The sequence below is a fragment of the Xiphias gladius genome, chromosome 17, assembly GCF_016859285.1.
Source record: "Xiphias gladius isolate SHS-SW01 ecotype Sanya breed wild chromosome 17, ASM1685928v1, whole genome shotgun sequence".
Classification (NCBI taxonomy): Eukaryota; Metazoa; Chordata; class Actinopteri; order Istiophoriformes; family Xiphiidae; genus Xiphias; species Xiphias gladius.
Window position 1 is genome coordinate 4,796,862 of NC_053416.1, and position 15,989 is coordinate 4,812,850.

General features: G+C 40.9%; 1 protein-coding gene across 2 annotated transcripts; it reads right to left on the minus strand.

The window, feature by feature from the left end:
* Nucleotides 1-206: 206 nt before the first annotated feature.
* On the minus strand, nucleotides 207-15,976 carry rcc1l (RCC1 like). Of its 2 annotated transcripts, none has more exons than XM_040151521.1 (12): nucleotides 15,880-15,976; nucleotides 14,533-14,821; nucleotides 13,395-13,524; nucleotides 12,408-12,536; nucleotides 10,944-11,010; nucleotides 9,261-9,312; nucleotides 8,746-8,830; nucleotides 6,706-6,887; nucleotides 5,734-5,821; nucleotides 3,261-3,434; nucleotides 1,893-1,978; nucleotides 207-1,585 (listed from the first exon to the last, which is right to left on the minus strand). In XM_040151521.1, the coding sequence occupies exons 1-12, from the start codon at nucleotides 15,939-15,941 to the stop codon at nucleotides 1,508-1,510; spliced, it is 1,422 nt and encodes a 473-aa protein (XP_040007455.1). In that variant the 5' UTR covers nucleotides 15,942-15,976; the 3' UTR covers nucleotides 207-1,507. The 2 variants fall into 2 exon arrangements, with proteins under 2 accessions (XP_040007455.1, XP_040007456.1); XM_040151522.1 differs by having other exon boundaries at nucleotides 208-1,585; nucleotides 15,725-15,899.
* Between the last annotated feature and the right edge of the window lie 13 nt (nucleotides 15,977-15,989).

Consider the following 15,989-nt stretch of genomic DNA (forward strand, 5'->3'; position numbering starts at 1 on the left):
GAATACGTTTTCCAAAAGTTATACTTCCTCTCATTATTTGTATTTTTTTTTTTTCCCTCGTTAGTATTTGTATAAATGTGAGGAAATGACAGCAGGAGACTGTTTTGATGAGACTGAGTTACTGTTTGACATACACATACACACATATACATACATATAAACACCTCCACACACACACAGACACACAGACACAGATGTAAAACTAAAATTGAAAATCCTGCCTGCTTGGTTTTTTTATCCTTTCCTTTTACAAAACAGTCTCAAGTCGCCGTTCTGCTGATGCATTTGACTGATATGGCAACAACTGTCGGGGCAGATTGATACTTTTAAGCTGTCAGGACTCCGCGATTGTAGTTGTCCATATATTTCTGCTGCTCCCGACAGCGTTTTATATGCACGGCGGGCACGCACCACTGAGGACACACGAGTTCATGTTGTAAAATTGATTCGTCAAAACCTGTTTTCTCCCTGGCGGAGTGCCTTCACCTCTATTTGCAGTTGGCAGGGAGATAATCATTTTTTGTGGATTGTTTTGCTGTCGCTGGCTTTTCAAATGTTGCATAAACATCTGATAGGCCTGCAGAGATTTAAAGTGCCCCAACGTACTGTTTTGAGATAATCCCAAACCGCAGGAGTCTGATGATTCCACAGTGAATCGCTTCATTCGCTGAGCACATTTCTCTCACAGAAAACGTTTTTGTGTTGCAGCAAACATCAACAACATGCCAGAGGACACAAAACACAATTTTACAGAATTAAGTACCTGAAAGGAGGCTTTGTTTTCTGGTAGGAACGTTGTCTGGTTTATTACAGATGGGTCTTATTTTCATAGTTTTGGCCTCCATTTTATTCAGTTATGTTATATTAGTCGTTCCCAGATCTCAGGACCTAACCTGGTGTGTAGCACGTTATCATAAGTGATATAAACACTGATGTTATAAAAGAAAATGATTATTTTCATTATCGTTTAAGCTGCATTTTAGTTTATAAAATGTCAGTAAATAGTGAAAACATGTCCAAAGCCCAAGGTTGTGTCCTAAAATGTCTTGCTTTGTCCGACATCAGTCCAAGGCCCAAAGATGTCCAGTTTACGATGTTATAAAAGAGAGAAAAACAGCAAATGCACACACTGAAGAAGCTGCAAACAGAGAATGATGTGCATTTTTTCACTATTTTGCTTGGAAAAAATGGCTAAATCAATTAATCAATTAATTGACTAATCGTTTCACCTGTAACTGCAATAAAACTATCCTTAGATGTCTGTGCCATGTGACCATCGTGAAGGATAAGGTGACGCTTTGCTGCAGAATCAACTACTCTGCTCACTGCTTGGCGTCACTGCAGGACGGAGGGGACGCGAGGGCCCGTCGCCTGTGGAGAGCAGCTGGCTTCAAGACTCCAAAGCGGCCCCGATCGGCTCCCTGAGGCGCCAGTAGGTCAGCGGGGGACGGGGGGGTAGATAGGCCAAACATCCAGCCTTTCATCCACTGCTGGCAAGGACAAGAGCTCACAGAAGGGACTTCACCAGCGCCACCATGTGGTCAACACCGCATGCTACATCCACCACTTGACCCGGCACGGTCACCTGGGAGAAAAATCACACAGAGGAGAGCACAGTTTACTTGGTTTAACCTTGCGCACTGGGAATGATCAGAATCAGCAGGAAAAACGTCTAACGTTTCCAGTTTTTACCCTCCATGGTTTACTTTCTCTAAAACTACCACACACACATATGAAGACCCATGAAAATCCAAAGTGTTTGCATTTTATTTTGATTTAAAGAAAAGTAGTTGTACAAAAAACTTCTGATCTCACAAACTGATTTGCTGTTTTACTCTCTGCATGTTTGACTCTTTGTGTGCATGACTAATATTGAATCATTGTTGCCTTACTCGCCACGGGAAGTACCGGTCGTCTCTACTCCCGATGCCCAAACAACCTCTCACGTTCTTCCCCCAAACGAAGAGCTCGCCTCGATCTGCAAAGCAACCGTCAAACATCAGCACGCTGTGAGCCTGAGCGTCCGCTGAGCCTCGACACGGAGCAGCCGCGGTCTGGAACAAGTTCTGCCTTTCAGTAGTATGGTCTTTGACTCACACAGGACGGGATTTTTAAAAAAAAATGAAAACAACCCGAATTCATAACATTCCTGCATATGTCTTACTACAAAAAGCCTTGTTGTCTAAGCAATGTGAGACAAAACGCAAAACCCAATGATTACATATACAGTAAAATGGCAAGAAGGAGAGGATCTGACTTTTTCACTTCCATTTTTGTTCACATTAAACAAATGAGATATAACGTGTTAATTAAGGAGCTTGAGAGGTGCCGGCAGGTTGGTTTTGTGACCGCTGGACAGAGCCAGGCTAGCTGTTTCCCTCCGTTTCCATTCTTTGCGCTAAGCTAAGCTAACCTTCTGTGGCGTAGTTTCATATTTAAACAGACAGATGTAAGAGCGGTATCGATCTTGCTACTGTTCCTTTAGTGCTTAATGCTCCTAATTACTGTCTTCCACAGGTTCTCCTCAGGGTGTGTTCTGTCCCACATTAGTTTCACTGTGTGAGTATGAGCGTATAAGAATCATCCTTCCATCAGATTAATGTTTCTAAAAATCAGTGATGGAAGATGTACTCACACCCTTTACTGTTTAGCTGCCAGACAAAATGTAGTGGAGGTAAAAAGTACAATATTTCCCTCTGAAAGATAGTGTAATTGAAGTATAATTAAGGATAAAATAGAAACACTCAAGTAAAGTACAAGTACCTCAGAACTATATGTGAGTACAGTACAAGATTAAATCTACTTGGTTACTTTCCACCACTTTCTAAAACCAAAGGAACAATTGTTGATTTTAGGAAATGGAAATTCAAGGTACAAATTACAGACACTTCCTACTTGTGTTTGACTAATAAAAACCGGCTAAAAGGGCTTTTCGGTCAAACCTCGACCATGGCGAGACCGAGCACCTTCTTTCAGTCTACGGTTTTAGAGATAAAAACTGGACGAAAAGCTGATTTTATGGTCAGTGCCATAAACAGACTAAAATTGCGTGACTTGACAGCATACTCCTTCCCCAGACATCTCCCCAGCTCAGGAAAAAAAAAAAAAAAAAGCTCATACCTAAAGCAGTAAAGTTTCATCAGTAAACCTGGTGTGCCGCTCATTTGACATAGAGATCCAATTTTAGATAAGTGCAGATACATTGAGAGGTTATTTTGCGCCTGTATACACCCTAAAAGCGACAGGACAAACACTCGTACCTGTTACTGCAGCGAAATGGTTGAGGCCACACCTGATCCTGGTGACAGCGACGGAGGGGTTGAACTCTGAGCTGCCGAACAGCGTGGAGGGAATCATCTCTGGGGTTGAGGATTCTGATAGCTTTGGGCCTTTTCCAAGAATGCCATATCCCCACACAAACACCTCTCCTTTTTCTGAAAAGATTCAGCGACACATGGAGAGACTCAGGGCTGATATTTATACACTAACACAGTGAAACAAAAGCTAAGGATGCTAATAAACAATCTGGAAAGAAATACAACTTGACTCAATGATGAGAATACAACATGACACCTCTGTGAGGATGCACAGCGGTGCTTTCAGTTGAATGCCAATATCACCAGGCTGACACGCTCAAAATGACAATGCTAACATCTAGCAGGTATAATATTTACCATCTTAGTTTGGTTTGTTAGCATGCTAACCTGAGATAATCGGCACCAAACACAAAGTATGGCCGAGGCTGCCGCTAATCTCATTAGTTCTATAGGTATTTGGTCATGAACCAAAGTGTTGGACAAATTGAAAATTTGACCTGATGATGGTGCTGTTGGTAAAGTCAGAGGATCATCAAAGTTATTACAGTTCATCCACAGGTGGGCATGAATGTGTGTAGCAAATTTCATGGAAATCCATTTAACAGTTGTTGAGGCATTTTTATAAAAACCAAAACTGTCAACCTGATGGTGGCGCTAGAGGAAAAGTCGAGCAACCGCCACCGAGTCATCAGGACACATCAGCTGGTTCACCATAAAGCCACAAACGTTTTGTGCCAATCCATCCAGTAGATGTTGAGATATTTCACAGGGTAAGTGAAAACCTTGACCTGCTGGTGGCGCTACAGGAAACTAGGGTTCATCCTCTAGACACCATGGATATCTGGATCGAAGTTCATGATAAATCAATCCAATGGGTGCTGAGATATTTCAGCGAAGGCCTGAAGTTTCAGCCTGCTGGCGGCACTAATGGAAAAGCTGGGGGAATCACCAGAGTCAGTGGGATTCATCCTTTGGGGACAATAAACTTCTGTGAATAGTTGTTGAGATCTTTTAGTCTGGACCAAAGTGGTGGATGAACCAAAAGACTGACATTTTAGCCATCCAGCTAGCGTGGCTTAAAAACACTCGTTAAACAATGGCGTGTTTGTATGATCTGGTTATTTTTTTTTTTTTTAATGGGTATGATGAGGGCACATATTTATCAAGGATTTCAGAATCCCTCGAAGGAATCCTAATAAAAGTTATCCTAGAACTAAAAGCATTCTTTATGAAGCTTCCTACACTTATTCTCAGCAAGGACAAGGCTTAATACTCAGAGAGAGTGTGTGACATTGCTGTTTAGGACACTTACAGCTGCAATGTACAATTTATGATTACATATTGGAGGTTTTTGTTTTTCGTGTTAAATAATAAAAATGATGGTCAAGCCCTTTTTCTCTGTGTATAGGTCAAAAATAGGAGGTTATCTCAGATCTATAGATATATATATCTATATATATAGAGATATATATAAATATGATGCTGGAATTGATCAATAGCTAAATTCTCAACATATTTACCAGTAAGCCATTTGAATAGTACCCTGTAAGTAAACTTTAACAAGCCACTTGCACAGCTAAAAACAAACAAGTGTACTGTACATATAACAAATAAAAATAGTAAGTAACTTGTCTCTGCTGTGTGACACAGCCTCACATCGTTTTAAAATACCTATGATGGTGCTGCATCTTGCACACACTGGGCAGAACTGCACAACAGTGTAGGAGGGATTTCATAAGTAAAGAAGGTTGAAAAAAGATTTTTTACTTCTAAGCCTAAAAGTAGAACCAGAAAGTGTCCATGAGAATTTCTGTTCTGAGACACTAAATACAGGCCCTAGTTCTTGAAGTGCTGTGAACATCAGCACTCCCTTAAAATAGTCCCTTAAATGACTGCAGGGACTGTTTTGGGGAAATTAGCCTGCTGGTTGACTCAGCACTCATTTGAAAAAAAGCACTGACAGGGAAAAAAACATCACACCACCAAGTCTGGATAAGTAAAAGCTCCATTTTCTTATTCTGCTCGCTTTACCCTGACAACAACTGGTGATGTTTTCTGTCGTAGTGTCAAAAAGGTTCATTTAAAAAAAAAAAAAAACACAGGCCACTTTCCCAAAAGTCTGTGGAATCAAACTGGAAGCCAGACCATGAGAACTGCGATCTGTGATGCCACCAAGAGACTGCATGCGGAGTCACTCCTTTGACACCAAACTGAAGACTGATTTTGTGATTTTAAGTCCGTTTAAAACTGTTCTAAGGCTGCGCTATCAGGCCCGAAAGCTTGACTCTAGTCCAAGGAGCCCCTTCATGTAGCCACTTAATCCAGCCGTTTCTTAGCTCTGTAATTTATGCTCAAAATTCACACGCAGTGTCTACGTTTACATGAATTGCTTTCAGTTGTATTCGTATAAACGGACCGTTGAGAATGGCCACCTGCGTTCCTCCACACGCTGCCTGAACCACCTTTCCGCAGCCTGTCAGAGGAAGATGTCGAGGGGAGTTGATCTGAAAGATGAAGAAAAGTTCAACGTGAGTTTAGTGAGAGCGAATAACTGCCGCTGGATGCGTTCGCTCTTGTGTTCCCAGCCACTGCTATTCATCTAACTCATGTGGTATTGGGCCGTTGCTCCTCTGCAATGTTGTGACCGTGTTTCCGTTGATGCATCCAGCCATTGGGCCTCATGCAAGAACAGTTCATACAAACAGAGTCAAACAGAGTCGCTCCCAAGCGGCACGCACAGCGGGCTTAAGACATCAGACCAGTAGTACAAGTCATGTACCGCTATTAGCCTTTCTCCGCAGGAAAAAAATAAAAAAAATCATTTTTTTTTAATTATAATTCCTTAAACTGAATCTATCTGGTGTGTTAATAAGTTATCGAAATCAACAAAAAATAAATGAAAATGCTGAACCGAGCTTATAAAAAAAGTAATATTCTGTTCATCCTACCAGCGTGATGTGCGTCATGGCCCAGATTACTGAGAGGTTCGACAATGCTTTTTATATTACTGCCGTGGGTATTTAAGTGTGACAACTTCTGCAATTCCGTAGGAAAATTCCCCCTCCCACCTAATGTTGTTGAGCCAATTTTAGGTACTTTATACGCTACTTGTTAGTTTAAGAGTAAAGCACTGCGTCATATTTTATAAGCTCTTCTTACCTTTTCTCTGTAAAATCTTAATATGAAAAGTAATTGGGAACTAAAGCTGTAAATTAAATAAAGTGGAGTAAATAATTTCTCTCTGAAGTGTAGTGAAGTAGATAAATGAAGTTAATGTACAACAACATTTCAGAAGACATGACGCCTCTCTACTATCCTGTTTTTCTGTAGTAGCGTCAGTCAATTCCCTGCACTTCTACCGGCTCGGTGACGTCTCAGTTCTCCTCACCTGCGTGGCCTCGGTGACCGAGGCCAGCTGCAGGTATTCAGAGTTGCCCCATCCATACAGCTGTCCGTCCCGGGACACAGCCAGGCTGCAGTCTCCATACGTGTTGACCTGCTGCACCTCCACGCCGGCCAGATCCCCTCCCACTTCCACCGGACCGGAGCTGACGCTGTGGTGTCCCAGACCTGGAAGACGACAAACCGCAATGATCGAACTGCAACGAGTTCAATTTTGGACTTACAAAAGTAAAACTCCTACTCACAAACCAAATCAATTAAAAGATAATTATTTAAAATTCTTACAACTTCAAAATGCTCTTAGAAGAGTTCCAGAGGTCTCGTAAATTGATTAAGAGTAGATCCTAGAAGAGGAGAGGCCATAACTTTTGAGTCACTGTGTGCACTTGTTGATGTGGCACTAAATTCTCCTTATTATAACTCGCTGTGCGTTGTCTAACGGCAGCAGCATTTCTTTTCTTCTCCGGTTCGGTTTTCTGTTTGTTTCCATTTCAAGCCATTTCTTAGTACTCAATCCCCATTTCTGTGATTTAAATATATGAGGTTCTTTTTAGTTGAAATGCCAGTGGAGATATTCAGGATTTCACACAAATGAAATGAACATGTTTAAAAATAAAAATTATATGTGTTTTGCGGAATTACGTCACTGAATAAATCGAAGTACTTTTTAAAAATAAATAAATAAATGGTAATAATATGGCAGACATGGGGTAAATGCTTGTCTCCAATTGGCTCTCTCTCTGCTCAAGTTAGTAGGAGTAAGTCACTTGATAAATGTGTGTTATTCTTCGCTCTCAGCGAAGGAATCTTTTACTCCTCATTTGGCTCCTTAGAGCTTCTTAAGTATAACTCTTGGTTTGATAAATGCAGGCCCGGATTCATTTCTCAAGATATGAATCTAGTGACACCTCAGCCAGTGGCGGCTGGATCCTAGCATATGAACGGGGTAAACTACAGGAATTGAGACTAGAGTTGCGTCCCAGAGAGCTGTGTTACCTCGATGTCCTGTATACAATTAGTGTGCAATAAAATTGATGGCACGGTATTTGAAGATCACATTTCACAGCTGGCTCTTCGTGAGCTGTGATGGACCGGGACTCGTGGCCAATGACTTAGCTGGAGGGAACGATGACAGGATTGCGCAATAGGAGTTTAATGACAGATGTTTTGGGACGAGCTACGCCACCATCAGACATCTCTGCACAACCTCAAACCCGTACTGAACGCCGATAAGACGAAACGCGTTTTCTTCTCATTCTATCCAACATCCTCATGCCATCTATTCAAATAGTGACACTGAAAATGAGGTTGTTCCATCTTATAAGCACAGAATCTGAAGATAAAAATGAGTTTCTCATATTGGAATGAAGCATGTTTTTCTCTTGAGCACAGGAAAACTAGTTTTTTCTGCAATCAACCATCACGTCTGTGTTTGACTGAGGAGATATCCTGTACTCTCACGCTGCTCATTCAACATTAAAACAACTTGTATTCCCAGTTTAACACTGTGCTTCGTGTTTCATTATAGGGGTTTGAATATCGTACTCATCACCGTGTATTATATGAAGGAGCAGGTTGGTCTTCACTGATTACACAGAGATTTTTTTAAGTGTCTCCTGTAACAATTTGCCCCAGTATATCACAGCTCTTCTCAAATTTAAAACTACAGTTCACCAGATCAGATCCCGGGACTGGCTAACTCTCGATCCCCCACGAGTGAAATACTGAACTTGCCTTCCAGTACTTTGACCATATAAGTGGAATAAATTACAAAAGACTTAAATCTTGAAATTCTAATCCCACTGAATGAAAAATCTAATCTAAAACACAGATTATGCTGCACAAGTAGTCTGAGGTGGTTTTACAATCTTTTGATATAAAATAGTTAGCTACTGTTAAAAAACAGTGTCTGTGGTTTAAACTTCACTGTAGCTGAAGCGGTTACACATTTTTCATCTGGCTTTTAAGGTTAAGGGGGGGGGCGACTGTGCCCAGCACAAAAACTTTTTTCGTGAAGCGCACTGACCCGTCTGTCCGTCTGCGCCCCATCCACACGCGAACACTTTTCCTGACTCGGTGAGGAAAAGGCTGTGGTCCTGCCCACACGCCACCTGGAAGAAAAACCAGATGCATCTTCAGTGATCGGATCCCATTTGAATGGTGTTAAAAAGACACGATGTCTACATCTAAACGCATCCTACACACATGATTATAAAAGGGAACACAAGTGAAAATGTTGAATTGAACCAAGCCGTAAGATTCAACTAATAAACTTGTTAAAACGGACTGTTAGGATGAATGTGAGACTTTAAAAATCAAGCAAAACTTGCTGAGTGGACCTCTGATAAAAAAGTGATTGACGCAGCAAAAGAGCCAAATTACATTCTAATGTGTACACTGGGCAGGTGTTAGTTTAATACAGCTAAACTGTATCTGTACATAATCTGGGTGCGCCCAAAGGTCCGGCCTAGGAATGAGGGAATGAGACATACTACAGACAAAACCATCCGTCACTGCTGTTTAGAAAAAGGCTGCGCTCACCTGGACGACCCTGCTGCTGAGGCCTTCTATCTTGTGAATGATGTGACTGCCACTGTTTGAACATGAGACAGACAATAACCGATCCATCACGCGAGGACAGCGGCATCTCCAAGAGAGGTCACATCCTTCACTTTCAGCCTTCCCTTAACGCCCCGCTTGCATTTGCAAGAACATAACTCACAGATAAACAACATATCCAATTCAAAACACCTATGATGGGAATGATACATTTCAGTTACAGCTTTGGGAATAGTTGAGGGAAAGTAAGTCAGCCTTGAGATTAGAGGTTGAATCACTGTATGTGTGTTCCCAAGGTCAAGCATGAACCTCTGCGCTAAAGTTCAAGTATTTTTCACACCTTTAAAATGGAGGTTTGAATGAAATTTGCTCCCAACTGAAACTGGCTTCTTATGGGGGATAAACACATTATAAAAAACTGTTTTGTTTAAGTACTTAAAGATCAATTCCAGCTTTGTACAACCTTGGTCTTATTTTCATAGAAATATTAACATTACACTCAGCGAGTTAATCCCTAAGGTTGGGGAATGCGGTGAATTTGCTTAAAAGAAGTGCAACAGGTTAAAAAACATGAGAGATCAGAAAATCCGAGAGGTTGTAAACAAACCCCCAGATTAGTGAAAGTTATCTGGAGGAGAAAACAAAGCCAAACGGTAAAATTATTACCCAAACTGTCCGTTGTACACATCCATCAACGTTCACTGAGTGACTTCCGCGGTAAACTTTGACTTAGTCCTGGCTCACATCATGAGGGACTTAACCTGATTACCGGTTTCCGACTTTTAAATTCCATTTTCCAACATGTAAATACTTTCAATTCAACATCCAAGTCATAATTACAACAAGGGCCCAACTAGTACTGGACCAGTACTTCTGAGGACAATACCAGTAAAGCTTTATCAGCCAGTATCTGTTTTTTAGCATTAACTAATAACAAAGACTAAGATTTCAGATAAGGACTCCTTTCATTTAGTTATTCAAGAATTGTGAACTTTTTTTAATTAATTAATTAATTTTTTTTAATATAAATGTAGTCAGCGCTCTCGAGTGGACAAACTATGTAAAAGAGACTCTTTCTAAATTACCTCAAACATATCTTAAAACATATCATGTCTGTACCAAAATTTCTCGTAACTTGTCATGTTAAGTGTCTAAAAAAAGAAAACAAACATCTACCATCAATACCTTAAGGGATATATGACGTGAATGTTGTGTTACCATAGTTGCACACACCTGTACAATGAAGGATTATTCAACTGTGACATTTTGGATGTGCTCACTTTCAGCTTTATCTCTAAATAAAGTTGTTTAGGCAATCTGGCTAAACTGTTGGTTTGTTTACAACCTGTCTAATCATCCGTGTGTTGCTCATGTTCGTTGCCCAGTCTTTCTTCATTGAAGAGATTTTTTACCGTCTTCCCGGATCTCAGCAATGTTGTCACCCATAAAACTGACTGCAAATAAAATAAAAGTACCAAAATAAGACCTAAGTTGTAATAAACTGGAACTTTCCTTTAAGCTGGAAGATCTGACAGAAGCAGCAGCTGAGACTGAACATGTTTCTCTGTGACATGAAAACACATCAGTTGAGTATAAAAATCAGGTGACATTTGACTAAGCAGCAACACCACTGTGCTGTCGTTTGCAGAGTGCATTAGGACACACCTGTAAACCTCATCTTCAACAATCTGCCTCCCACACTGGCCATACGCGTTGTTGCCCATACTGAAAACTTGGGAGAAAAAAACAAAAAACAGAACAGTCACTTATCACCCATGGTTATATTTTTAGTAATGTTATGACTTTTTTATGGACTTCCTTTTTTGTGGTGGTTTTCAATGGAACTGAATACAACTGAATACATACATAATGTTGAGGTTAGGGCTACAGAACTGATTTACAAATTAGATCGGCGGAAGTTTTCTAGGGAATTTAATAAACGTATGATTAAATATATATAAAAATTAAAAAAAATATATATATATATCTGTAAGTTTTTGTTGTGACCAGGTGATAGTACACATGACTCTATTGGCTGGTTCTCCTAAATTGTCCGGCCAACTTCACTGTACATGAATCACTGCAGAACACAGCTGTAAGAACTGACTCCATTATTCAGAGTTTAGCTCAGAGCAGCGGTGTGAAATCCTGAATCCCCAATCAAGTACACGAAATAACCTCTCTTATCTATTGTGGTGAGTTTTAATCTTTTTTAACCTCATATGCAAGATGCCTTTGGCTCCAGACTGTAGTTAAAGGTAAAGCCCCAAAACTACTTTTGAATTAAATTATTATTAGTTTCATGAATCAACTCCAGCGAACACTGGTTGCCATAGAAAAAAAAAAACTTTTTACTTTTTACAGAAGAAAAGTTTTTGCCTGAAAGGAATGAGCTGATAAATTAGCATGACAACAGAGTCTGAGAAGGAGCCCTGTCCTATTATTTACAAGTGAAAAAAGTTTTCCTTTTAAAGTAAAAGTTTTTCCTGGGTCACGGTCTAGGTTAGCTATAATGCCATGCCATTTTACACCATGACACGTAATTTTCTCGTCAGGCTAAACTCCGGTGAGTAATCTGGTTATTAAATGCCTAACAGCAAAGTACATGCAAGATTAAACATGTTAAGACCTTAAAAGCAAGGTAATGGGCCACTCTTCCATTTGACTAATACTCTATCCAAATCATTATGAAAACTCATTTCAATAAAATTCAAAAAAATTAAATCTAACCTCCATGAGCAACACACACTGTGGACAACAACGAAAGTGCCATGAACACTTTCTATAATCAGAGATTTCACTGACAAATCAAACGGTGCTTTTAGAATATCTGTATGCTAATTCCCTGAATGTACCAGAAGATCCTAATGGGCTTTTTAGATTAGATTTTACAGCTGCCGGATAATCATTCACTTTCAATGACGGGTGGGTGGAGGATGTAAAAGGACACACAGTGCTACAGGTGTTTGGTAACAACACAATACCAGGTGTTCTTTCTCTTCTCATAGACTGTGACAAACGCTCGGCCGTCGCGTCTAAAACGCCTGAAGTTCTCTCTGCAAAAAGTGAACAACTCTGCAGCACCGTGGGTCCGGATTCATGCTGGTGCAGGAGGTGCGAGTCTCTTACCTCCCTCCTGATCGGTGAGGACCAGGGAGTGAGCCCGGCCACATGCAACCTGAAGCACTCTGGTCTGCAGAGGATCGACAAGAGGCAGAGCCACCGGGGACGGCTCCAGGACGTAGTCATAACTCTGATCTACAGACAGGGCAACGTCCAGGGATGCAGGGATTTAAAGCAGGGTACATACTGCACTGTCTGAGGCTAAACATCTTGTACAGCTCAAAAATCGTGTTATTTGTTGAACCAACAGATTTGCTGTGATCTATCACTCGTCGGTCAAACGGTGTGGGATATAGTGTGACGTTCACAGAGGCAGCTGTGTGCACGTGATGCCTTATATTTAGGACAGGCGAAGGAAAACACAGTACATTAAGGAAAAAGCAGGGAGTCCACACGGTGGATTTCAGCTCCCAAAAACTACATTTGACTGAAAAAATATGATGCTTCAACTCTACCGGGTCTTCATCAGGGAAATGGCCATCATGACCAAGAGATGCCAATTATAATCATTATATGAAAAAAATAATTGTAGGACTTGATACATAATCAAGATAAAATACATTATCAGTGCCTGATTACAAAAAAATACAAAATACAGTCGTAGTGAACACTTCCTTCTTAATATTTTTAAAAAAAATACTGTCTCATTAAATTTTACCTATAAATATTTTGTCAACTAAATTTGGTCTAATAAATTGTGCAGACTGTTGTCTTCTTATGCTGTAGCTCTCCTTTTCAAAAATGCATTTTTCTAAAAATCATCTGTATTTTCTGTTTCAATGTTGAGACTCCAAATTTCTGGCTTGTAAATTGAGAGCAGTATTTGTTCTTAAAGCTACATTTTTTGGCCACTTTGGGGCAGCAGAGCAAGCTGGAACCATTGTTCATATAAAGGATACTGACTGGTACAGCTCTAAATTACAAGTTGCGAGTTAAGCAGAGTGGAGGGAAGCAGCATTTCTGGTTTTGTATTAACGGTCCTGTTTTTCTTACGGCGGCTGTGCTGGGTGCGTTGGAAGCCCAGCTGAGAGTCCTTGTTCAGGCCCATGCCCCACAGCTTGGAAGCATCTTTGGTCGAGGAGGCGATGAGAGTGAAGCCGTAACCACAGGCGGCAGAAGAGATCTACAGAAGAAGAAGAAGAAGAAGAAGAAGAAGAAGAAGAAGAAGAAGAAGAAGAAGAGTTCAGCCTCACAAACTATTTCAACAGTCCCCACCTTGTCATAATAATAGTCTTCTGTGCTAAAACGTGGACATGGAAGATGAAAACCTTGGGCTGCCGTTTCCACCGGAACACCAACGCATCAGATACGTTCATTTCAATTTGGTTTGCTATAAGACTAATCTCATACTTATCCACTGAAATCGACTGTTCTGCCAGCTGAGCTCCAGTCAGATAAGTACACGGGGAAGATCAATAGTAAAACACTCGCCCTGCCTCTCTGTAATTAACCTCATCGTAAATTTCAGTGTACGAGTACATGTGACCGTGGGACTTTCCACACCAGCAGGCTGGCCAAACCATTTGTTTTAATGTTAATATGCTCAATAATGCTGGTATTAATCAAATATTTAACAGTAATTTAATAAATCATACCTATTTTTAAATACCTATTATGCCTTGACAATAGGAAAAGGACTGGTGTCTGCGAGGGCGTAGCTCACTACATTTAAAGTCATGTGGGCATACCAGCCAAGGCAGAATCCCCTCTAACACGATATTTTAAAACAGCCAAATTTTTAATGGTTTTCTTTTTTCTTTTTTGCCCCCCCTACTACACACGACCCATAATTAAAGGCAAATGGAGCACGACTTATTACTGGGGTAGTGGGTGGAATATTACACACAACTGCAGGATTAAAATCACTGAGCAGTGAATGTAATATTAAAGCCTCAGCCGCCTCTAAAGAAAAAAAATCCCATCCAAGGATGGCATCTTTGCCAACTAGAACTATAATGGTATCAACACTTTGTACTGGGTGAATAATTAATCAGGCAACATTGCACACAAAAACCAACAAAGTATATTCGGTTTTACAGTGTTTCGAGCCAAACTGCAATCAGACTCAGCAGTCGGTGAGGAGACAACAGCTATGAGACCCAATACAGCAGTTTTCCACAGCTGGTTTTACCTGCTCCGCGGTCTCCAGGCGGTAAGGAGTGAGCTGGTATTTACGGGGCTTCTTCCTGCCACTGTCCGGCACCACAAAGCTGGGGATACCCAGAGCCCCAGTGAAGCTGAAGCCCCACACGAACACTTTGTGGCTGGGCTTTCTGTGCTGGCCAACATACTGAAACACTGGACCGCCGCTGTCGCTTTTCTCCCGGGGCCCGGATGCTTTCGGGAGCGTCGCATAACCGCACACCTGAAGCCCCGTGCTCCTGTGCCGGGTGCACAGTCGCACACAGGGGAAAGCCATTCTGTAGACAGAGATGAGAAAGGGCAAAATACCTGGTTCAATTCAACTTCAAATTCAGTGTGAATCACAAATGTGCAATCCCAAAAAAAACACAGGCCCATCTACAATACTGTTACTGTAGTCATGACATGGATGGCCAATTTGAAACATTCAATTTTACGAAGGGAGGTTATTTTCATGATTTTCATGGTTAAAACAATATCAGAATAAATCTCACTACTGATGACTCATTTCCTTATTATATACTATTACAGTTGTTTTCATTATATAAAGTTAAACGTCTTGCATTACCTTACCTGCAGAAATAACATTTAAATAGTGTAGCAATGAATAACAACGAATAACATAATTGTGAAAGTATTTCAGCTTTAGTTTTAACAGACATCGTCAATGAACTGCAATGTATGTATTGCCGGTATTCACGCCAGATTTCATTGACTTTAACTGTCAAATTAACGCTAGCTTAGTTCTGCAAACACTAATCATATATTACTGGGGGACTTTGAAGACACTGGAGGATGGTGAGGGTCTATCAATAAATTCGGCATGCAGCTAACCTGCTAAACAGTTCTATATTTTAAGTATGTATCATTCATGTCCTGTTTTAAAAAGTTAACGTTGGCTAACGCGGGTCGAGACCGACATACGTTATAACACGTGAAACGACGGTTGTAGCTTTAAATTATCCTAAAACAAGTGAGGTTTAGTTTGCCTGGACGATGCCGAATTGGAGAGCGGCTAAAAATCATACGTGTAAGGTAATACAACGTGTCCTACTAAAAAAAATATTTTCGACAGTACCCAGCGGAACATTTAATTTGTCAGCAATATGAATACGGTTCTGTTCCTCGTCTTCCGTCTCCGCTTATCCACATGCAGCCACTGAACTGAACGCTGAACTTACCTTTGTTTCCCGTTAGACCTTCGTGTTTGAAATGTGTTTCACAGGGCTGAAGGAACAAACTTTAACTGTACAGGAGCTGAGATGAACCAGCCGAGGCAGTGCACATGTATCTCAATGTCATTATTGCGTGTTTATTTACCTCAGGCTAACCTTACCCGGGAAGGGAAAAGGCTATTCTTCGGCAGTTCCCCTTCCTCTCGGTGTTACAGAGGCACATGGCGCCACCTACTGTGCCGGAGTGTGTAACACAGTGGCTTGGCCGGAT

Excerpts from the sequence above, each read along its gene's own strand:
- rcc1l (XM_040151521.1), bottom strand. The coding sequence starts at position 15,941 with ATGTGCCTCTGTAACACCGAGAGGAAGGGGAACTGCCGAAGAATAGCC. Across the intron at positions 3,435-5,733 it reads GCAGGTGGCCATTCTCAACG|AAAAAGGAGAGGTGTTTGTG; the intron begins GTCCGTTTATAC and ends GAATCTTTTCAG. Across the intron at positions 1,586-1,892 it reads ACCGGTACTTCCCGTGGCGA|GTGACCGTGCCGGGTCAAGT; the intron begins GTAAGGCAACAA and ends TTTTTCTCCCAG.